At 46.2% G+C, this 24467-nt stretch overlaps 1 protein-coding gene across 1 annotated transcript in view; it reads left to right on the forward strand.

Moving 5' to 3' along the window:
• Positions 1 to 24467, forward strand: part of DNAH6 (dynein axonemal heavy chain 6) — a 258559-nt gene that overhangs the window by 95888 nt on the left and 138204 nt on the right. Inside the window, exons 35-39 of the mRNA XM_056849234.1 lie at positions 1089 to 1260; positions 6910 to 7056; positions 7156 to 7229; positions 11413 to 11567; positions 12857 to 13088. Of these exons, the coding sequence (XP_056705212.1) occupies positions 1089 to 1260; positions 6910 to 7056; positions 7156 to 7229; positions 11413 to 11567; positions 12857 to 13088 (780 nt within the window). The remainder of the gene's footprint in view (positions 1 to 1088; positions 1261 to 6909; positions 7057 to 7155; positions 7230 to 11412; positions 11568 to 12856; positions 13089 to 24467) is intronic.

A 24467-nucleotide genomic window follows, 5' to 3' on the forward strand; every position in this document is an offset into this window, starting at 1 on the left:
CACCTTTACCTTTTTAAAGAAAAGTATGCTCAGGCCATCTGTTCAATAACATTGTGTTTCCCAAAGCCGCTCAGGTGTACTCCCCCACCCCCCACTGTCTCCATTCCTGTCCTCTGTTACTGTCCTCCATGCCCTTCATCAGTCTGTTCCCCTTTGCCAGGAAATGGTAAATTAATGCTACTGTACTTATTAGTACCAGCTTGGCTGGCACAGGCTGTTGCTGGTAGTAATGGGGGGGGGGTGAGAAAAAATTGGACCAGTGGGACAAGGCCCTCTAAAAAATGCTGCAAAATTGTATGAACACCCTATGCTGATTTCCTACACTTTTTTTGAGAGCCGGCATGGCACGGTGGATAGAGCGCTGGACTAGGATTCTGGGAGACTTGGGTTCAGATCCCTACTCCCACCATGGAAACTCACTGAGTAACCTTGGGCATGTCACAGACTCTCCACCAGGCCTACCTTTACAGGGTTGTTGTGGGAAAATGGAGGGGGGGAGTACAATGTTCTCAGCCGCTTTTGAGTCCTGACTGCTGAGAAAAAGAGGGAAATAAATGAATACATGCAAAGTGCACCTTTCACAGCCAACCACATCCAGTTCTCGCTTCTCACAGACTATAGGTAAAGGGTCTAGCGCATAGATGACTTTGAGGCAGGACTTAGTTTGTGCCAGAGTTAGCCCCCCCCCCTTTAGGATTGCAGTCACCCTAGCTCACAAAGTTTGCCATTTTGGTTGTTTAGCTTAATAAATCATTATCTGATCTAGAGCCTTATGGGTACTACAGTGCTCACTTTGTCTCCATTCCCTTCCATGGATCCATCAACCCACATAAGCCTGCCTCCATTGCAATGAGCCAATAAACTTTTGTGGATATGCAAACTCTGTGTGTGCACTGCAACTCACATATAAACAATGGGTCAAGAAATCGCCTTATATCAATACAGCGTTGTTTTCTGTTGATTCGAAGAGCTCAAGTTATAAAAAGAAATTTAGGTGTCGCAGCTGGTTTGTAAAGAATAAAAGAGAAACTGTCACAAGGCACATTTTTCTATTTCTCAGTGCTTTTAAATTTCCTCTCTTTGTCTAGGCTATTTTAAAAGGCTTTTTGGCTGAATTCTCTTCAGCAGTTAAGCAGTCTGCAAAAAGCATAGTGGACGCCGCTGTTGAAATATATCAAAGAATGAGCCTTGATCTTCTCCCAACACCGGCAAAATCCCATTATGTGTTTAATTTGCGTGATTTGTCAAAGTGTGTGCAAGGTAAGGTGTGTGTTTTCCGTATGGCACATTTTTTTCTGTTCCAGTTTTGTGCTACCATTGTCAGCAATTATTCTGTCTAATGATTTCTCCCCAGCCATTATTTTCCTCTCTTAATTTCAAATTTCAGTACCTTTATTGGCATACCATCAAGCTCTCTTAATTTCAGTGTTGCACGTTTCATAACATGGTGCTTTGTCTGTGTACGTATTTTAGCATGCTGCCATGGGCCGAAAAAAGCACTGCACTGAATACATTAATGTACATTTCCCAGTAAATACAATCAATCTGAAGAGACATGGGGGGAAAATAAGCGACTGGTAGTACAGAATCGCTCTGAAAAAAAGGAGGAGCAGGGGTGCAGCAGTGTGTAAAATTAAAGTTGGGCTGTTGGTACCTCAGCCAGGAGCGCTGTGCATAGCCCACAGTGACACCTGAAATGTATAACGTCAGTAATTGCACAAAGGTAATACTTGGTGGCTCACCTGGGTATAAAAGTTGAAAGCTGTCTACAGCAGCTAGACTAGATTTGTTTCCCCACTCCTCCACATGAAACCAGCTGGGTGACCTTGGGCTAGAAGAAGAAGAGTTGGTTTTTATATGCCGACTTTCTCTACCACTTAAGGCAGAATCAAACCGGTTTACAATCGCCTTCCCTTCCCCTCCCCACAACAGATACCCTGTGAGGTGGGTGAGGCTGAGAGAGCATGACTTGCCCAAGGTCACCCAGCTGAATTCGTGTGTAGGAGTGGGGAAACAAATCTAGTTCACCAGATTAGCCTCCGCTGCTCATGTAGAGGAGTGGGGAATCAAACCTGGTTCTCCAGATCAGACTCCACCGCTCCAAACCACCGTTCTTAACTACTACACCACGCTGGCTAGTCACAGTTCTCTCTGAACTCTGTCAGCTCCACCTATCTCACAACGTGTCTGTTCATAGATTCATAGAATCATAGAGTTGGAAGGGACCACCAGGGTCATCTAGTCCAATCCCCTGCACAATGCAGGAAATTCACAACTACCTCCCCACCCACACCCCCAGTGTTCCCAGTGACCCCCGCTGTTGTGGGGAGAGGAAGGGAAGGAGATTGTAAGCCGGTTTGATTCCTTAAAAGGAAGAGGAAGTCGGCATATAAAAACCAATTCTTCTCTCGTCAAAATGTGAATATATGTGGCTTCATCCAGATAGGAATGTTTAAATTGTGCTAGATGCAGTAACACTCCAGTCCTAAACAGAGTTACACCCTTCTAAGACCACTGAAGTCTGTGAGCTTAGAAGGGTGTAACTCTGCTTAGGACTATACTGTAAGACATCAATAGGAATATGAGAATCCACTATTCAGGCCAAATGAAATGATACATTTTTTAACAAATCACCACACAGCAGTTGTGGGGAACATTATTTTAAATGTATGGGAGGGGCAATTGCCTTTGGGACTGTGGTGCGAGGGAGTAGTGTATTTGTCCAATGTTTTGAGTGGCAAGTACCCCCTCAATCAGGCCCCCTCCCGGCTTTTAAACTGACATTCCCCATGGCTGTGGGGAATGTGAATCAGGCCCAGGAACCCGGTCCTCACTCGTTAAAAAAGTCTTGGCCCTGAGATGCCTAACATGGCTGCCAGCATCCTGTCACCATCTTCTGCAGCTGCTGCATTCTAACTTAAACGGGGGTATTTTGCTAGTGTTACGCTGCAGTACTGCAGTCAAAAGCTCTGCTCACGACCTGAGTTCGATCCCGACGGAAGTCGGTTTCAGGTAGCCGGCTCAAGGTTGACTCAACCTTCCATCCTTCCGAGGTCGGTCAAATGAGTACCCAGCTTGCTGGGGGTAAAGAGGAGATGACTGGGAAAGGCACTGGCAAACCACCCCGTAAACAAAGTCTGCCTAGTAAACGTCGGGATGTGACATGACCCCATGGGTCAGGAATGACCCAGTGCTTGCACAGGGAACCTTTACCTTACCAGACAACTAAAATGTCTTAATTCTCAATTCCCTGGGTTAGGCTCAGTAAGGACGGAATTTTAAAGCAAGAGATTTTTGACATTCAGTGAAACCTTCTTACCTTTACCCAGTTGTTCCTTGATCTATTGATGAGTCCTATACATTTCTAGGCAGCCACCACCCCCAACTCTCAATATGGGCTGGCGAGGCATGGCCCAGCCCAACCAAGTGACATTTATTTCATATCGGGCCCTCATAACAAATGAATTCGATACCCCTGGCCTATGCCATCTTCATCCAGTGGCTTCCACTGTGATCCAAATCTGAATTATATTGCATGCATCTATGTGATTCGATGTTGAGGCAGTTCATATTCTCATCTTTGAGCTATTCGAAATTCCAGAATGCCTTCTTACAAAAGAACTTTCCCCTTGCCCTTTGTGTCTCCTACTTTAATATAAGAAAGAGAGAACAAGTGAAGTAGCAAGAGGACAATACACTTTAAAACAATACTAATGCTATTTAATATAAGGCCAACCTTTGGAATTCTAGGCTCCAGGAGTTTGTCAGCTGCAATGCATTACCATAGCAGGACAATTTTATTACTACAAACAGTAGTCATAGCTATCCGTTTTAAGCTAGTAAAAAAAATCAAATCTCATGCTTCACAGCATAAAGCGATTGCATTTTTGATTCTCGTAGGATTCCCCAACATCATCACTGTACTGTTATGCAACAGATTTGTAAAATATATGGGTATCAGTCTTCTGAAGGTTGCCTAGTGTGGAAGGCAGGATATTAAATTGGATGAACCGACTTTCATCTATCTATATTCTTGATAGCTTCATCTCTGTTTATGTTCCATCTCAGTAGTTGTGTATCGCCATAGACAGACAATATGGAGGAGTAATGTTTTTAAATTGGTATTGCCACTGACATTCGGAGTAATGAGAGGCAGTTACCGCTCTCTCTTCTTAGGTGCCGCTGTAGCTCTGTTTGGTATGTTCCATCACTGCTACGCATATATTTAGAATCCAGGTTCCCTTCTGTGCATAAACAGACGGTTCCCAGCCCTGCTCAGCATGCCGCATAAAAGGCACCAGAAAGCTTGCTGCTATTGCCAATGTGTCTTGCAGATGCAGAAACTGTTTCTTTTCTCATCTCTCTCCATTCCCCTGACTTCCGAAGTGTATTTCCGGTTTTGGTGCAGTCTCCTGTTTTCCAGTGGGTCACTTTCCAATCTGAAGCCAGATTTGCGAGATGCTCAGGGCTGGCTCCACACATCACTTGATCTCCACACTTGATGACTCTCCCAGTCTGCTCATCCATAACTTTCTAGGGGAAGATCTTAGCCCTGCAACAGTTTTGGGCCCAGGGCCCTCCTGCACATGAATGCCCCGTTCCTTGCAGAGACCCTTGGGAGTCGAGAAGAGATACCATGTTGAAATAGATATTGTACAATTTGCTTTGCTTATTATTTTCTCGCAGCGAGGAGGAGAGAGGGGTTATTTGAAAGCCAAAGATTCCTTTAGAATTAAGGTTCCCCACCCCAAAAGTATCTCACTCACAAGTACACACCTTTACTCACTTGAAAAAGTACTGTGCATGATCAGCCAGGTGATAGGCAAGTTCTGTCCATGCCTGTTGCTCTGGTGTGGCCCATTCACACATGCAAGCCAACATTTGAAGAAGAAAAAGAGTTGGTTTTTATATGCTGACTTTCTCCACCACTTAGGGAAGAATCAAACTGGCTTACAATCACCTTCCCTTTCCCTCCCTGCAACGGACACCCTGTGAGGTAGGGTGGGGCTGAGAGAGCTCTAAGAGAGCTGTGACTAGCCCAAGGTCACCCAAGACACCAAGCAACCCTATTTATTCTGTTTTGCTGCATTCTTCTTAAATGGTGTAATCCGATATTATCATATTATACTGGTCTTTATTATGTTGCTTGTTTAATTTCATAATTCTCCTTGACTCTCAATAAGAAAGTAGGACAATCAGTTAAATAAATAAATACTTTGTGTCTATACTAATTATTTATTTATTGAATTACCTTTCTAACCCACCCTACCCAGCCAGAGACCGGGCTCAGGGCGGCTCACAAAAATACCACATATAATAAAAACAGAATAAAAGCATTAAAGCTACACTTAAATTAGCCCAATACACTCTAATAGATAAGGACAAAGATGTCCAGTGGCTCCAAACAACGAGTATCCGGTTGCAGCCGGGTGAGCAGATGGACAAGCCCCAAGGTGGTATCAAGCAAGAGGGGGAATCAGCAGGGGGAGGGTTAGGGAGGCCAGTATTTATAGGGAAAGCCGTAGCTGGCCTCAAGCATAAGTCTGGCGGAATAGTTGCTTTTTGCAGGCCCTGTTCTAAAGCTGTTTCACTCTTCTGAAGCTGTTTCACATAAAGCTGTTTCACCTCATGGTGTGGTAGTTTGGAGCGGTGGACTCTAATCTGGAGAACCGGGTTTGATTCCCCACTCCTCCACATGAGCAGCGGAGGCTAATCTGGTGTTGCTTCCCCACTCCTCCACGCGAAGTCAGCTGGGTGACCTTGGGCTAGTCACAGCTCTCTCAGCCCCACCTACCTCACAGGGTATCTATTGTGGGGAGGGGAAGGGAAGTAGATTGTAAGCCGGTTTGAGTCTTCCTTAAGTGGTGGAGAAAGTCGGCATATAAAAACCAACTCTTCTTCATTTTGGGTATAATTTTTAAACAAAATGCCGGCAAAGGGCCTGGGTGGCAGTTCCACAACATGATCGGTCCATGGTTGGGCTGAAAATGACATGGTGCTCCTGTGGGTGGGACGGCCGTCTCCCAACTACACCAAAGATCTGTAAAAGCCCAGCTGGTCTGAGGAGTGGGGCCCTCAGTAGGAGCAGCAGGGTAACAAGGTGGCTGCAGCTCTCATGGGAGGAAACCTTGATGCGGAAAGTGACCTTGGGGAGGCTTCCCGGCACACCCAACACAAGAGCCTGACAGAGGCAGTGAGCTGGTGGTGTCCCTTCCTTCAGTCATTGCCTCGTATGTGATTCGTACATAAGAAATGGTGATGCTGTGACCATGTCCCTATTCGAGCAAGCATTATCAGTGCCTCTTATAGAGCTTGAGCACATGAAGCTGCCTTGTACTGAATCAGGCCCTTGGCCCATCAAAGTCAGTATTGTCTGCTCAGACCAGCAGCGGCTCTCCAGGGTCTCAGACTGAGATCTTTCACATCACCTACTTGCCTAGTCCCTTTAACTAGAGATGCTGGGGATTGAACCTGGGACCTTCTGCATGCCAAGCAGATGCTCTACCACTGAGCTACAACCCCTCCTCCTTCATAAAGCTGCCTTATACTGAATCAGACCCTTGGTCCATCAAAGTCAACACTGTCTACTCAGACCGGCGGCAGCTCTCCAGGGTCTCCCGCAGATCACCTACTTGCCTAGTCCCTTTAACTGGAGATGCCGGGGATTGAACCTGGGACCTTCTGCATGCCAAGCAGATGCTCTACCACTGAGCCACAGCCCCTCCCCAGCTTCTTTTGCTTATCACTCTGTTTTCAGGAACCACAATGTTAATGGCGGCATTGCTGTACAGGTGTGCTTGCAGCGAGGACTAGAGTGGGGAAGGGGAAATTTAACTGGATTTTTTAAATAGTATTGACAGTAATTTCTGACATACATGACAATATTATTTTGGTATTTGTCCACCACAGGCATACTGCAATGCGACTCTGGAACAGTTCGAGATCAGATGCAGATATTCAGGCTCTTCTGCCATGAGTGCCAGAGAGTTTTTCACGACCGCCTCATCAGCAACGAAGATAAACAATATTTCTATTCCATGTTATCGGATATGGCCAGTAAGGATGCTTACTGTACCAGTATAGATTGCCTCTAATGTGCAAAAACACACTGAATTGATGATTTTTTTAAGCTAACCTCAAAATTTTAATTTGCAGGCAAACATTTTGGAGTCTCAGCTGATCCAGATTCATTTGCCTCAAAACCTATCATTTTTGGGGACTTCTTAAAGGTGAGTGTTCCACAGCAGGAACTATTCTAGAGTGCCACTTCTGGGATTTCACATTTATAGAATCTTACTCGTATTTTTGGAGTATAAATACCAAACGCGCAGTGTTGTAAAGCAAATGAATTCTGCTGTGTAAACTCATGAACTTTAGGAAAGTGGAAAGGGTGGCTGTGTTTGTCTTACGGCCAAAGTTACTGTGTTCCTCTGACATGTTAATAAAATTCCAAGAGGTTTTCTCTCACTTTGTGGGGGGAAAATCCCTTTTTCGTATTAAAAAAATAAAACCAAACTATATACATTTCCCCCTGGCTATGGATGAGATCGAAGAGGTGCTATTCTAATAGGCAGGCTTTTAAAAAAATCAAGGCAGTTTTTTGTTCTAAAGAGCCAGCATGGTGTTAGTGGTTAAGAGCGGTGGTTTGGAGCGGTGGAGTCTGATCTGGAGAACCGGGTTTGATTCCCCACCTCTCTGCATGAGCGGCAGAGGCTAATCTGGTGAACTGGATTTGTCTCCCCACTCCTATACACAAAGCCAGCTGGGTGACCTTGGGCCAGTCACATTCTCTCAGCCCCACCCACCTCATAGGGTGTGTGTTGTGAGGAAGGGAAGGGAAGGTGATTGTATGCCAGTTTGAGTCTCCCTTAAGTTGTAGAGAAAGTAGGCATATAAAAACCAACTCGTCTTCTAAAATCCAGCTACGTTGTCCTCATATAGCGCTCTGATTTCCTTTGCCACTACTGTGGAGTCTGGTGCGCCAAGGATAACAGCAGATTCCTTGTTGTGTCACACATACTTAGGAACCACACCAAATGTCACCCGCAAGGTGTTAACCTGGGTTCTTTATCATCCCAGTGGGAAGAAATGCTTTGTTCCCATATGGAGACCAAGGCCAACTGGGAGGTTTCATTACCAGATTAACAAGATGGAGCAGGTGTCCACTCTGAATCGTTCAGAGCCAAATTACCGTCATGTAGGTTTTAGCTGCAGAAAACAGCTGCAGAGAGGCAGCCATGCTTGGAAGGTGGGGGACAACTCTTTCCTCCATTACTGTTAATGACCTCTCTGGATAGATTTTAAGCACCAGTGGGGGGGAAAGACTTGTACTTCTGTAACTTGTGTCTTTTCCCCTGTAAGAACTGTGAGCCTTTGCTGGCTTCCCCTGCGACGCCTACTGTGCCGCTTTGATGCCCACTGCAGGGGAAGTATCCCGCAGACCTCAGAATGGGAAAAGGAGAGTGTTGCACTACCTTGTTCCTCCTTTCCCCTGGCTAGCCGAGGCTAAATCACCCTTAGCCTGCCAGCTTCGGCTTCCTCCCTTGGCCTCTTTATGGGACTGCCTTTTTTATGTAGCCAGCGTGGTGTAGTGGTTAAGAAACGGTGGTTTGGAGCGGTGGAGTCTGATCTGGAGAACCGGCTTTGATTCCCCGCTCCTCCACATGAGCGGCAGAGGCTAATCTGGTGAACTGGATTGGTTTCCCCACTCCTATACACGAAGCCAGCTGGGTGACCTTGGGCAAGTCACACTCTCTCAGCCTCACCTACCTCCTAGCCAAACTTCACGTCTGGAGATTCACCCATGGATCCCCAGCACCCTGTGTATTTGGCCCTCAGAAATGGTTTGTTGGTCACTAGTCTCTACAGTGTTTTAGCCATCCTGTTTCAAAAGAGCAGCATAAAGACCAGGCAGCACACAGAGTACTGCTTTGCCAAAATATAAGATTCTGCTTCTTTCCTAGGATGCCTGAGATACTGAGTGGGGTCCCCAAGTCTTGAACATCTGACACAGTTGAAAGCCAAAAAATGATGGGAGGCACCAAACTAAGGAACAACAAAGAGGACTAACCTCAAAAGTGCACAGGAAATAGGACAGTTTACTGAGACCCAATGAGTTTTGTGTCAAATATTCTTGAGGGGCAACAAAAAGAATATTTTTGAGACTGTCATGGAGAACCTTCCATCAGATATTTACTAAAACACTCAGTTTTTGTTATCTTCTGGAGTAAATATCTCTGTAGCTGGCCAACTAGGATCTTTATCATTCAAGTCTTTTATGCATGACTGTTTCACTCACCGTCACCCCTCCGACGACTTTGGATCTTTGTTTTGATTATGCATGCCGTTTCCAACCATCAGAGGTCGCCTCACTGTCCCCCTGCATTTACCTGCATTTTCAGGGACCTGTTTTATCTTGAATTTAAAAACGCGGGGAAACGGGGAAAGCGAGACAACCTCTGATGGTTGGAAACGGCATTTATAATCAAAACAAAGACCCGAATCATAGGAGGGGTGACAGCAAGTGACACAGTCATGCTCAAAAGACCTCACTTGAATATTCACTTCGGTCTGGCTGGCTAGACATTTCCAGAATAATAGGCCTAACGCACTCAGTTTGTACTACGTTTAAAAAAAGTGTTATCAAGGTTAGATCGCACCTCAGACCTCCCATTTCGGCTTGGAAATGCTTTGGAAGCGCCAGACGTCTGTTTCCCCCCAAAATGCCTATACCACGATGTATTTCGTTATGTCATTTCAAAACTCGCAACCAAGTGGTGCATTCAGTTACATATGCTATTCAGTTCTCCTCCCCTCTTTTTGCAATACCCAATGAACAGCCTTTCTCCTCCCATCCCATCTTCCCCCTCCCCTCCCGTTTGCATACACCAATCGTTATTGTTACTTAAACCCCCCCCCCCCCGCAAGTGCTTGTGGTCTTACAAAGGAACACGGGAACGTTGGAACATTAGATAAACCATTTTTATTTGTGCAGGGTCCCAATCAAACATTTCCCTCATATGGAATGTCCTTGAAGTGGATTTTGTAAACGGTTCGTGGACTTGAGGGGGAAGGAATGCAGAGGAGGGCGAGGACTGGAAAAGTAGCAAAATTGCTGCAAGCGGCAGATAGGGGAGGGGGAAGGGAGAGAGACTGAGGGATAGAGAGAGCGCCCGCGCGCACACACAAGTCAGGCCGGCACAAAGTTTCTCCCCACCTGTTCCTCCCTTTCTCCCGCTGCCGGGGTTGAGTGCCTCCCTGCTCTCAATTTTTTTTTTAATGTGCTCGTCCCAACGAAAAAATGCAAGATCGTTGGACCAGCGCTTGAAAAGACGGCAGCTCTGTGATTAGCACTGTGCAAGGAACGGCTCATTTCAGGGGTTTTTTGTGGGGGGGGGAATGCCTGCATAGATTCTGATTAGGGTTTCCCTGCCTTGCAAATGAGGCAATTCTTAATGGCGTACAGCGCTCCTTCGAATCAATGATATTGCGCATGCGTGAAAAAAGGGAGGGGAGGCGGGGAAGCATCAGCGGCGTAGACATGACGCGGTGCTCCCCCATGCTCCTCCTTGCGATATGATGATAAACCGTCTTGGGAGCAGTCTTAACAGGCACTGTGCGATCGGAAATGAAGAATACGCAACCAGAACACACACACCGAGCATGATGATAATATGCTGTAAATTGTTGGTGCGATAAGCCTTTAAGTTAGGAGTTTGGTGTGAGGTTAGCTTTGACAGCCCGATACATTTCTCACAAAGGAACTAATTCACTTGAACGTTGATGCCCCAAGCAGCGGCTGTGGTATTTTCCAATTAGAAATGTCCATTAGATTCTGAAAAATTGTCATATTTAAGAATAAGACCTGAACCAATCCCGGAGCTGACAGATCAAATCAATGCAGAAAGCAAACAGCTGGTCAGCAGATGGCCGAGGCACAGGCATATGTAAAGAACATGTTGATAAGATTTTCTGGCTCCTTTGCGTTGGAATCTTTCCTGGAGCCCCCCCTCAGGCCTTGAGAGATAAACTTCAGTAAAAAATATTTTCCCAATATTTACCTCAATAAATATGGTTTTACATCCCATCTCCCACAATTTAGATATAGATGGCAATTACTCATGGACGTGTTTTTAGATATGTGGAAACCGTTTATAGAGACTTACGTCTAGATCTGCCACTGCTGTTATTATATTTTTGTCTTTATGTATATTCTTCTTAAGTTTTTTTCCCTTTTAATTTTTTCTGGGTTTTTTAAGGAAATAAAAGGGGGGGGAGAGATTAGCAGGAATTCTTCCCAGAGGGATATAAAAAAATGTGTATAACTTCCTAGCAGATAGCATCTGTTGGAATCTTTATTTTCATTCCTTTTCATGGCGTTCATCTTGTTTTCCCCTCTGTAATTCCTTTCAGATTGGACTTGATAAAGCTGAGCGTGTATATGAGGAGCTACCTGACATGCAAAAGATCACAGGTATTTTACAGGACTATCTGGACGATTATAATTTGTCAAGTGCTAAGGAGGTGAAACTGGTCTTCTTCCAAGATGCCATAGAGCATGTTTCAAGGTAAACATCATTATGTTGCCAACAATTGAATAGTAGTATTGGTAAACCACTGTTAATTTTAAAGATGCATTAATTCATTAGAGTTTTGCTTTATCTAGTGTACATTTTATAGTCAGGCCACATTGTTATATGCTACACTGTTTATGCCAAAGACTAGGAGTACAGATTTTCAGCTCCATTTCTGACAGCCGAGTTCATATGCTTTCTGTTAGGTGATCCAGGTCCAGCGATGGAGGAGAATGTACCATGTCTCCACACATGCATGCATACACCTGAGATGTTCATACTCCACGCAGAGGCCCTAGGCCTCATTTAATCCCCCACCCATTTTTGAGGGAGAAGTATTATATAGATTGACTCTCTGCGCATAATGTACCTCTGTACAGAGCACCCAGGTGACATGTTACTTTAAATATGGCGGGCACATACGATACGATGCGATTCTCCAGCAAGGAATCGTGTAGCTGCCTCAGAATCTTACAAAATCGAGCCTTAGGGGCAGAGTCTGCACTATGTGCAAATGTCTAATAGTAACCTGATACCCTCCCTCCCGCACCCATGAAAAGCTGCTTCAAGAGGTGTCAACTGAGTAAAAATAAAGGAAGCAGGGCAGGGGGAGCTCTTCATCCTTTCCCGTTCCACAGCTGCAGATTTCCAAACACAAGGATGAAAGGGCAGGACATGCACTCTGTGGTCATGTACCTTGTCGCTTGACTCTGAGACTTAAGCAAAAGTAAAACTGTTCATTGTTAAGAGTCGCGACTGTTCCTTAGCTAGAGATCACTAGTGCAGCCCGTGGTAGGAACGCAGATTTGCAGGTTGCAAGGAGGCATACGAACCGTTGAATCTTTTGCAAGGGGGTAGGTCTGCACCGCTTTTGACAAACAAAGTAACGGTCGTGGTGAGAAAATTGAGCTCTTAATTTTATGAATTTTAATAACCTCAAGTATAAAACGGTTGAGGCCTGGCATCCTCGGGAAACCATTCTCCAGCACTGCAAAGGTGTGCTGTACAGCACATCTAGGGAATGCAGGGGCGGAGGGGCTTGTCACAGGGACCTTGCAAGCAAACAGAAGTGTAGGAACATTGAGGGGTGGGAGAAAAGAATGGATAGTTCCCCCACCACCACCACCTGATGCTTCTTTCTGCTGCTGCAACATTTTATTTTATGGTTTTAACTGTGAGCTGTCTTAATTCTTTTGCTTTAATTGTAAACTGCCTTGGGAGTACTCATTCAATGAACATAGCAAATAAATAACTATTTTGATATTTTTTTCTTTCCCCCATAGAATTGCTCGGATGATTCGCCAGGAAAGGGGGAATGCCCTGCTGGTAGGCGTCGGGGGCACGGGCAAGCAGTCCCTTACTAGGCTTGCCTCTCACATATGCGCCTACAAATGCTTTCAGATTGAACTAAGCCGTGGTTATAATTATGACACTTTTCACGAAGACCTTAGGAAACTATATAAGATGGCAGGGGTGGAAGACAAAGATATGGTTTTCCTTTTCACCGACACGCAGGTAGGTACGAGTAGCTGAAATAAAAATGAAACTGACGTTGCTGTTAAAATGTTGTGTACGTAATAGAAATGCTGCGTGATTTATACTGCTTTTGTTTAGACAAACAAAATGCTTCAGGAAAGAATTCACGCTTGATTAAATAACGAAAATTCAAAAGAAGACCTAGAAAGAGGACACAGTTTACAGAAAAGCTGGTTAACTGCATTTATTTATTTATTTTGATTTATATCCTGCTCTAATCCCTTTGGCTCAGAGAAATTTACAGCAGTTTTGCAAAAATGCATTGCTCTTCCCCAAAAAGCTCACAATCTGAATAATATAATTTTGCAATGAATTAAGAACAATATAAATCTGGGGACTAGAGCTCAGTTCCAGGTGTGGTGGTGATGGCGCCCCCGAAGCTCTGCCCAGGAGGTAGTACAACTTTAATAGGATTCTCAGACATTTACAGAGCAATCCAAAGGGGGGGGGGCGCAAAAGGCCTTAGATACCAGCGTGTCCCTTGTGCTAGTGCCACTTGCGCTGGCTAAATGGGCACTAACCCTGGCACAGGGCCACTTATGCCATTGTTGGGGAGCTGCGCAGCAGCGCCACTCGTGGGCACCAGCACAGCCGCCGCTGCAGCATTTCTCTGGCACAAGAGCTCGTGTTGGCGCCAAAGGGGGGGTTCCCAGGAGCGGGGTTGATTTTAGCCAGCTCCCTGGACCCTTTCGCCCCGAGAACACCCCCTTTTGCCAGTGAACACATGCGCCTGCAAAACTGGTGACTACTGAGTCAGATAATTGGTCCTTCTAGACCCAGCGTGGTTCTCACTGGAACAGGTCTCCAAGGTGTATCCTAACCCTGGTTCCTAAAATCCCCTTTAAAAAGATAGCTGCAGATGGGATTAAACTTGCAACCCTGTGATTTGAAAGTATGGACTCTGCCACTGAGCAGTCAGCCCTCAGTGTGGTGACTAGGAATAGGGACATATGAATGCAACACAACGTCATCCACAAAGAGAATTCCCATGGCTCATCTCTGCTTGCAGCAGGACTGAGGGTATTCCATAATAAAGGGTCCGCAACGTTTTTGAGTTTGTAGGCTCCTTAAGTATTCTGACACAGCGTGGTAGGTGCATCTACAAAATGTCTGCTGCAGGAGGAGCCATTTTCTTCTTGTGTTCCCCTCTGCCCCCAGCAGGGCTTCCTGACTGGGAAAATTTATTCTCATGATTGAACACACGAAGCTGCTTTATACTGAGCCAGACCTTTGGTCCATCAAAGTCAGTATTGTCTACTCAGACCAGCAGCGGCTCTCCACGGTCTCAGGCAGAGGTCTTTCACATCACCTACTTACCTAGTCCCTTTAACTGGAGATGCCAGGGATTGAACCTGGGACCTTCTGCATACCAATCAGATACTCTACTACTGAGCAACGGGCATATAAAATGATTGTGGGGACCCACGCAGACTACTTGTCACAAGGCTCAGGACATTGTAGTGGGAAGGGGGCAAAATTGATAACTCTCCTGCCTCTTCCATGAGCAGAGATGCGTTGATGGAAGTGGGAGAAGGGGATTTATTCCCTTTCTCTATCCCAGCTGTAGCTCCCAGCCCATGTGCTTATTATTAGTTCACCCATGTCCCATGACCCTGGGAATTTAACTTTCATCTGCGTGGCTTCTATGCAGTCCCACATTGGGACTATGCAGGCACAGGCCAGCCACGGATAAGATTTGTCAGCTTCTAGCAAAATCTAAAAGAGAGTGCTCCCCCTCCCCTTGGGGCATGCAATCTCCCCGCCCACGGTCACGTGACCCAAGGGGGAGGGAGCACTCTTCCAGTTCTCTTTCTGCCGCCATGGAGCCCAAAAAAGCTCCACTTTTCAAGAAATGTAGTGTGTGAGGTACTAAGATAGCGAAGAATGATTCCCACACTGAATGCCTCCTTTGTCTGGGGGAAGGCCACATTCCAGCAACTTGTAAAAGTTGCTCCAAATTCACCAACAAGGCCTTGAGGGTTTGGTCGACTCAATTACTTTCTCATCTTTACAAAGAGTCGCTTCGCCCATGAGGTCGTTCTGCTGAACCGGGTACTTCGACCAGTAAGTCCCAACTCGATGTAGGACCCACTACAAAAAAGTCCAAAAAAGTTGGCCCTTCTAAGAAGCCTTCCTCCGTCGTTATTTGGCCAGCAAAGTTTATTGCTCCGGTTTCGCAAGATGGCCGCTGCCGCGGCTTATCACACCATGCTTCCCGCTCTAAATCACCTCGGCGTCGATCACCTTCGAGGTCACCGAAGTCCCTTCAATCCACCCATTGGAGTCGATCTTCTTCTCGACGCCGAGCCGATCGTCGGAGTCGATCCGCTTCCTGCAGATGCCGTTCATCTTCTCGTCGGAGTCGATCCCATCGTCAGAGCCGTTCGTCCTGTCGGAGCCGTCAGGGCCGATCCAGTCGATCCATTTCTTGCCGCTCCCACTCTCATCGGTCTTCATCTAGACAGTCTTCTTCAGGTCATAGCCGTTCATCCTGCTCACGTACCCCAGCTGTTCAACAACACCAGTCATCATCTAAACAGTCAGTTACCGGACATTGCTGTTCACTTCATCCACTTGGTACAGATGTTCAACCTCGCCGTTCTTCATCCAAACAGCCAAACACCGGACATAGCCGTTCACTTCATTCACGCAGTCCGATCAGTCAGAGGCGCTGCTACTCCTCTAGGAGCCAGTCTCCCTCTCATCGGCATTGAGAGGTTTCTCGACGCCGATATCCTACTCCTTCCGTCTACTCGGGTTCTTTGGTCGACCGTCGTCGTCGTCACCGATGCTCCCGGTCCCGCTCGCCTTCTGGAGGCTCTCGTCGGCGTCAACACACACCGTCTCGTCGTCCTAATGATCTTTCCAAGGATTCCGTTCGTCCAAGGCAAGAGTTGCTTCGCAAGCCTCCCCTCTCCAGGTCTCCTTCTATGTCAAGGGACACTGATCCATCCGAGTATGACGCCTCCTACTCCCCTGATGAGGATGAGGAATCCCGCACATCAGCTCCCTCTCCCGAGGACACTGTTGGGGACTCTAAGCCACTCTCTCCTACGGGAGATGTCCGTTTATATGCGGAGCAGGTCATTCGCATGGCAAAAGCTCTCAAAATTGAGTTTAAGCCGGAGGACTCCAGCCTTATAGATGATATTATGGATATCCTCTATAACCCTGACGTAGGCCCCGTGGCCCTTCCTATGATAAAGAGCATTCTGGAAGTGATCCGTAACAACTGGGCTAAGCCTGCTTCGGTCCCCTCTTCCACCAAACGAGTAGAGAATCTTTACAGATTTGCAGGGAAGGTGGAGAATTTCTTTACCAGCATCCCCCTCCTAATTCCGTAATAGTGGAGGCTTTCCCTGGTAAATATACATCTGGAGCACACTCCTCCCCGCAGGATAAGGAAGGCCGTAAACTAGATACCCTTGCCAGAAAAATTTACACTTCCACTGCGGTGGGCCTCCGCATTTCCAATTTCCTTGCCATCATGGCCAGGTATCAGTACTCCCTCTGGGATCGTATATCCCCCTCAAATCTCCATCCTTCCCGACGATCAACGCCCTCGGCAGTAACCATTCAGCCCGAAGGCATGTCCTTTGCAAGGCAACAGCTTCCAGCTGCACACCATGTGGCGGATTCCCCTAGTAAAGCCATTGCCTCTGCCATTGTCATTTGCCGGCATGCCTGGCTGCACCAGTCTGCTCTCCCCTATGACACTCGAGCCCGTATTGAGGACCTTCCTTTTGAAGGGACATCCTTGTTCAGCAACCAAACTGATACTTTCCTGGATCGCTTGAAAAAGAACAAAACAAATGCCAAATCCTTAGGGATTGCTCCCCAAGCCTCTGATTTTAAGCGGCGTTATTGTTGCGTACAGGCAGGTCTGAGTCTCTGCTTTCCACATGGCAATGGATCGGTGCTGAAGGAAGCAGAGCCTGACGCGTATTTTACTCTTGCCGGGAGGGGCCGGCAGCTCCTTAATAAGGACAGAAACAGTATACTCACTATACAGGAACAAGGTCACAGACAGACACAAGCTCCTCGCCCTTAAGGTCTTGGCTGCAGGCCACGGCTTTCTTCCAAGTTCAACAGCACAGCAAACAGGACTCCAAACTAAGCTTCTCAAGATAAGAGACAGACGGCATGCAATAACATTGCTCCCACGAGGCACTTAACCGTCAGTCTTGCTTATATTGCCTTCGTGACTCTCCAGGTGTTTCAGCTCAACTGTCGGCTTCAGACTCTGATTCCTCCTGCGCCAACTTACGTCTTTTGTCCAAAAGCCGGACCGACTTTCTCCTTTGCTGCAGTTCCATTCTACCTTTTACTCTTCTTCTCTCCACTGGTGGAGAAGACCCTGAAGATGAAAGGCTTTCTCTTCCCTGTTCCTGTTCTCTTGTTTCAGCCGGCCGGTCTTCTGGCTCAGAGGCCCCGTCTTGCTGTTCCAGTGTTATCTCTTCAGAGGGAGTGAGGGCTTGTTCTGCTGCCTCCTCTTCTTCTGAAGAGTAACTCTCAGGCTGACTCACGGCAGTTATTTTGGCTGTCAAGCCAACCAATCTTCCCGCCCATATCGTCTCCAGGGTTCCTTCCAACAACCCTCCTTCCGCCTGTCCTTTCCCTGCCCGCAACAGGACAGGAAGTTCCCACCCAAACCCAGGGTCCGTAAAGGCCCCAGAGGGTCTCCCGGCTATTTCAACAAACCGAAGCAGGCATGACTAGATGTGTCTGCTTGCTTTCTTGATCGCCTGTCGGCTTTCTACCACTCATGGTCTGCTATTACCACTGATGTTTGGGTTCTCAAAATAATAAACGTTGGTTACTTCATAGAATTTGATATGTTACCTCCACACAGGCTCACGGGCCGCTTCCTTTCACTGGCCCCAGACCTACTTGTACAAGAGGTTACCACTCTCCTGTCTAAGGGAGCCATTTCAGAGGTTGCACCTTTGGAACGGAATCACGGGTTTTACTCCCGCTTTTTTCTTGTGGATAAAAAAGGGGGGAAGCGCCCTATCCTGGATCTCCAGGACCTTAACGCCTTTATTAGGACCAGGAGGTTCCGTATGCTCACTCTCCCAGAAGTGCTTCCCCTCCTGGATAAACATATGTGGTTCGTGGTGTTAGATCTCCGCGACGCTTATTTCCACATCGCAATACATACTGAGTGTCGCCAATACCTACGGTTTGAATGCAATGGAAAATGTTACCAATACAATGTGTTACCCTTTGGGTTGTCCACAGCCCCCAGGACATTTACGAAGTGTCTTGCAGTGGTGGTAGCCCACCTTGCTCTGAAGGGTTGCGTAATATTTCCCTACCTTGATGATTGGTTGGTAGTGGGTCCTTCACAATCGGAATTGGCCACACAGGTGGACTTAATCCTCTCAGTCCTTAACAATCTGGGTCTTTTGGTTAATTTTTCTAAGTCTAAGCTTGTACCTGCGCAAATACAAACCTTCATTGGGGCACAGTTGGATGCTGTCCAAGCCAGAGCCTTCCTCCCTGTACAGAGGGCTCACGCCATCCAAAAAATGGTGGCTAAATTCACACAAAAAAACGGTTTCAAACGGCCCATCATATACAGAAATTGTTAGGCCTCATGGCCTCTACTACAGCCGTGGTGGAGTTTGCGAGGCTCTGTATGCACCCGCTCCAAAACTGGTTCCTCCGGGTGTTCAGGCTCAATGTTGATCCCCAATACAAACGCCTTTCCATCCCTAGATATGTTATTTCTTCCTTGCAATGGTGGGCGCACGATGCCAACATCCTCTCAGGTGTCCCCTTTCATTGCCCTTCTCCTCAGAGGTATCTGTTCACAGGCGCTTCCCTGTCAGGCTGGGGAGCTCAGTGTGGTGACCTTACGGCCCGGGGTACTTGGTCTTCCCTAGAATCCAGGTTGCACATCAATTTGTTGGAGCTGCTTGCTATCCATCTTGCTCTGTCTTCATTCACAGAGCACCTGGATGGACAGCACATTCAGATCGCCACAGACAGTTCCACCGCCCAGTTCTATATAAACAAGCAGGGCGGCACAGGGTCCGTTTTGCTCTCCAAGGAAGCCAGCGACATCTGGGAATGGGCCATAGCTCACCGCGCTACTCTCGTAGCAATTCACATTGCGGGCAAGAGCAGTACACTAGCAGACACTCTAAGTCGCCTTCCCAATCAAGCGCATGAGCTCACCCTGAGCAGCGATTGTCTCCACCAAATATTCCGCCATTGGGGTTATCCGCAAATAGACCTTTTTGCCACACACCTCAACTCAGTGTGTCCCAGGTTCTATTCGAGGGCGGGAGCCAGCCCAGGCTCAGTGGGAGATGCCTTTCAGGCAGTTTGGAACGGGGCTCTGTTTTATCTCTTTCCCCCATTCCCTCTACTTCACAAGGCCCTAGCCAAGATGAACCATGACAAGACAGATGCCATCATTGTCACTCCGTTTTGGCCCAGGAGGTCGTGGTTTGCAGTGCTCATGTCACTTGCACAAGGGACTTACATTCTTCTTCCGAGGAATCCCTCCCACTCCCCCCCGGACCTGCAGCTTGCGGCCTGGAGGGTGCTACCCCAGGGCAGTGGTCCGACAGGGTAGCCAAGGTTCTGCTGCATTCGTTAGAGTCTTCCACATGGCGGTCCTACGACACTAAATGGAGATGTTTTTCTGATTAGGCTAAGGTTAAAAATATTTCACCAATCAATTGCCCACTGTCTGTTGTGTTTGATTACCTTCTATCCCTCAAAGATGATGGCTTATCTAATTCTTCCATTAAAGTTTATTTAGCCGCAATATCGGCTTTTCATCCGGATATTGACTCCTTCTCAGTTTTTTCTCATCCCCTTTCCAAAAGGTTTTTGAAGGGTCTCAATAACTTGTACCCTCCTGTCACTCCACCAGTTCCCCAGTGGAGTCTCTCCTTAGTCCTTTCACAACTCATGAGACCTCCGTTTGAGCCATTAGCTACTTGCGAATTGGCCTTACCATCGTTCAAGGCGGCCTTTCTAATCACCATTACCTCAGCAAGGAGGGTGATCGACATGTCAGCACTGTCACATTCCCCTCCTTATACTAAGTTCCACTCGGGTAGGGTAGTATTGAAGCCTAAGATTTCCTTTTTACCTAAGGTTGTTTCAGCCTTCCACCTTACACAGTACATTGTCCTTCCCGTGTTTCCCCCTCACCCATCCTCTGATGCTGATAGAGCATTACATTCCTTCGATGTCCGCAGAGCCCTTCTTTTTTACATTAAAAGGTCTCAGAACTTCCGTAAAGATGACAACCTTTTTGTTTGCTTCGGCGGACACCGCAAGGGTCGTCGTGCTTCTCCTCAGACCCTCTCGAGGTAGATCACGTCAACCATCAAAATGGCATATGAGTTTGCTCACCAGGAGTGCCCTATGATCAAAGCGCATTCTACCAGAGCATATGCGGCTTCCATTGCCTTTTCCTCTAAGATAGATCTCCGGGACATCTGTAAGGCTGCTACCTGGTCCACGCCCTCTACGTTTATGAAACACTATGCTATGGATGTGGACTCGGCAAGAGATGCAGCCGTGGGACGTGCCGTTCTGCGGTCTTTATTTCGGTGACTGTCCCACACCCACCGTCCTGGTAAGTGAGCTTGCTACTCTCCCAATGTGGGACTCCATAGAAGCCACGCAGATGAAAAACAGTTTCACTTACCTGTAACTGTTGTTCATCTAATGGATCTTCTATGCAGGCACACATCCCTCCCTCCTTCCCCGCTGTGGGACCTCTCCGCTAGACCAGTGGTTGGTTCCGTGGTGGCAGGTTGGAGAACTGGAGGGAAGAGTGCTCCCTCCTCCTTGGGTCATGTAACTGTGGGCAGGGAGATTGCATGCCCCAAGGGGAGGGGGAGCACTCTCTTTTAGATTTTGCTAGAAGCTGACCAATCTTGTCGAAGGCTTTCACGGTCAGAGTTCATTGGTTCTTGTAGGTTATCCGGTCTGTGTGACCGTGGTCTTGGTATTTTCTTTCCTGACGTTTCGCCAGCAGCTGTGGCAGTCATCTTCAGAGGAGTAACACTGAGAGACACTCCTTCAGTGTTACTCCTCTGAAGATGCCTGCCACAGCTGCTGGCGAAACACCAGGAAAGAAAATACCAAGACCACGGTCACACCAACCGGATAACCTACAAGAACCACTGACCAATCTTATCCGTGGCTGGCCTGCGCCTGTGCACTCCCAATGTGTGCCTGCATAGAAGATCCACCAGATGAACAACAGTTACAGGTAAGTGAAACTCTGTTTTTCCTGGGGTTGTAAAAGACTGCTTCGGGGAGGGGAACACAGGAAAGATCTGTTGGCACCTTCTGCTGAGATCCAGCCCAGAAATTCAAACTGTTAAAACCTTATAAGTCACCATAAGACCGCAATTGAAAGCAATAAACAATTAACGTTTAAAAGGCATTTATATTACTAAGCAGGAATACCTTTAATTTTCAATTTGTATTGGTTTACTTGCTGTGGGACCAACTGCAAAGTCCAATACAATTGTACTACTGTAGTAATGTAAACCCATGCAGAGTTTACTCCAGTCTAAACCCACTGATTTCATAGGATGGCACTGTAAGTATAATACCCAAGGTGTCAGTCACAGGGTTGGTCATTTCACTCTGTCCCTCTTTTGCTCACCTATCTTCAATAGATGTTATTGTCTAATTCTTGAAGCCCTGTTAAAAGGAGGATCCCCTGAACTCCCTTTCACAACCCTGACTAAAGATGGGTTCAGTAAAAGGAGTGGTATCCTATTTCATTTTAGCCTGAGTTGGTAATGGTCACATAGAATATTGAAACAAGCATCAACAGGAACTAAGAGTGAGGGAAAGAGGACGTAACATTCCTGGGGCTTGTCCTCCACCACTTGACACCGGTTTCAGCATCGTGATTCCCAGATTGGAAATATTCTGAATGAATCAGGTAGAATTTTAGTAATGAGTCCAGAAGCAGATGCGACTGTGCAGCTACTCCAGGAGAGCTCATGTACAAAATCCAGTTTCTCAGAAGATTATTGCAACTGCCATTAAACATCCTACTTGTGTGAAATGGTTGACACTGGTTATCTATCCTGGATTAAAGTTTTTAACATAAACAGTACTTAGCGAGAGACAGGCTTACGAAGCGATAAGACTATCGTTTGATAATTACCACTGTAACTCTTCTGAATCAGCCCTTGATAGTCCAAGAATCGTTCGTTCAGTTGAATCCAGCATCCTTTTGAAAAGAGAGAGCACTGTTGTGTTCCCTTTACACCGTTTTCCTGGGTAGACGGATACATTTTTACAGCATTTCAGTGATTTCGGAGAGCTTGCAGAAACTCAGCAGCTTGCCCGAATTACAACAGAAGAGAAGATCATGGTGGAATGTGCAACCACACTGTGCAGAGTCACACTCCATCTGAACAAGTTAATTATGTATGGTGAATGGAATTGCATACAGCTGCTATGGAATATAACACTGAATAATGAGATAAACATTCCAGGAACAGGTTAAAATTAATTGTCAGAATGCCCTGTGATAGTATAAAAAAACAGCAGCAATACTTTCCTGGCGGAAAGAGCTTTTTTCAAAAATATACTTGAAGAGATTACCTAGGTGCATTGCTTAATCTTTTGACTTCCAAGCTTTTCCTACATTTTACAGGCTTTGTAGAAATTTAACCTTTGAACAGGTATTTTGCAGACATTGCCATAATAGTGATGAAAGCCTGAACAATATCAGGAACACTTTGTAATTTCAATTCTCAACCCATTTCTGTCTGAGGAGAAACATGAGATGCTTTCTGCCTGTTATTACGGAGGAACATACAGCTGTATGTTGAAGCGTGTTTTCATTTACAGTAATTTGCATGTGCAGATTCTTATCCACCCTTTTGTGCTTATTCCTTATCCCACTCAAGAGCTCAGGGTCAGTAAAAATGCCCTTTCTTACCACCAAAGTATCTTACATTGCTCCTGGAAAACATACAGACCAAGCATCTCCGGGGAAATAGAACTCCAGAATTGTGTGGAGCTACTGAGGATGTCTCTCTGCACTTGACCTGATTTGGCACATAGATGGTATACTTAAGAGAGACTTCTCAGACCTTCCTTAAAGTTGTAGTGAAACATAGACAGGGCCCAAACAATTTAGGCCATAGTCATCATCACGAATGATCATCAAGGGTGGCCTTGTATAAAGCACATTACAATAATCACACCTCAAATTAAGAGAGTATGAGCTGCTGGTTGTTAGGTTTTCATCTGTGAGAGAATCTCACAGCCATCATAACAAGCAGGGCTGGTTAGAAGCACATGCTGCAGTTTGTGTCTCGGGGCTCACTGAATCCTAGGGTTGCCAACCTCCAAGTGGTGGCTAGAAATCTCCCGCTATTACAACTGATCTCCAGATGATAGAAATCAGTTCCCCTGGAGGAAATAACTGCTTTGGCAATTGGACTATGACACTGAAGTTCCTCTCCTCTCTAAACCCCACCCTCCTCAGACTCCATCCCCCAAATCTCCAGGTATTTCCCAGCCCGGAGCTGGCAACCCTACTGAATCCAGGACCATCCATATACTGTGGGTCTGAACGACCTTATGAGTAACATTAAAGTAGTCATAAAATAGCTTTATAAATAATAGGTTTTGTGATTATGTTTAAAGACATCACATTTTTGAAATATATATTTGGAATGAACTGTGCACTTTTATTGTTTCACCTCTTTCCAAGCCCTCACTCCTAGTGTAATCCTCAATTTGAAGCTCTTTATCCTATTTGCCTGATGCCTGCAGCTCCTGCTCCCTCAAACCTGTTGCAGTTTTAGGAATTGGGGGAAATTAATACTTTTAATAATTTCATATGAACTATGGCATTTATTTGGAAGAATAAGGATTGAGTTTGGTTTTACAAGGTATAGATGTATTTTTAATGTATACATTCTTTGTTGTGGTCTCACTGCAAGCATACATATGGGTTCTGTGCCTACACAAAGATCTTTTGGAAATTTTTGGAAGCATATACCCTACTAAATATGAGGAAAAGGAAATCTATGCTAACTATTAAGAGATTCATAAAAGAATTAGACCGCTATAGCTCCACAATGTGTGCCCGGAGAGTATGTTCAACTCACTTCTTTGGCATTCCCCCCCCCCCTTTGCTAACTCCGCTGTACTTCTACAACCTGACAGTCCCTTCCTTCTGAACGGCCTTTATGCTTGCCCATTTAAATGCTGCACCCTCAGCAGTATTAAATGGAAGACATAGAAATCTACCATATTCTGACAGATTTTGTCCATGCAATACAAAGAAAATTTGACACATCTCATAAGATGTTGGAATACCCCCTCTTTAAACACCACCAAGAT

The sequence above is a fragment of the Euleptes europaea genome, chromosome 4 (genome assembly GCF_029931775.1).
Source record: "Euleptes europaea isolate rEulEur1 chromosome 4, rEulEur1.hap1, whole genome shotgun sequence".
Classification (NCBI taxonomy): domain Eukaryota; kingdom Metazoa; phylum Chordata; class Lepidosauria; order Squamata; family Sphaerodactylidae; genus Euleptes; species Euleptes europaea.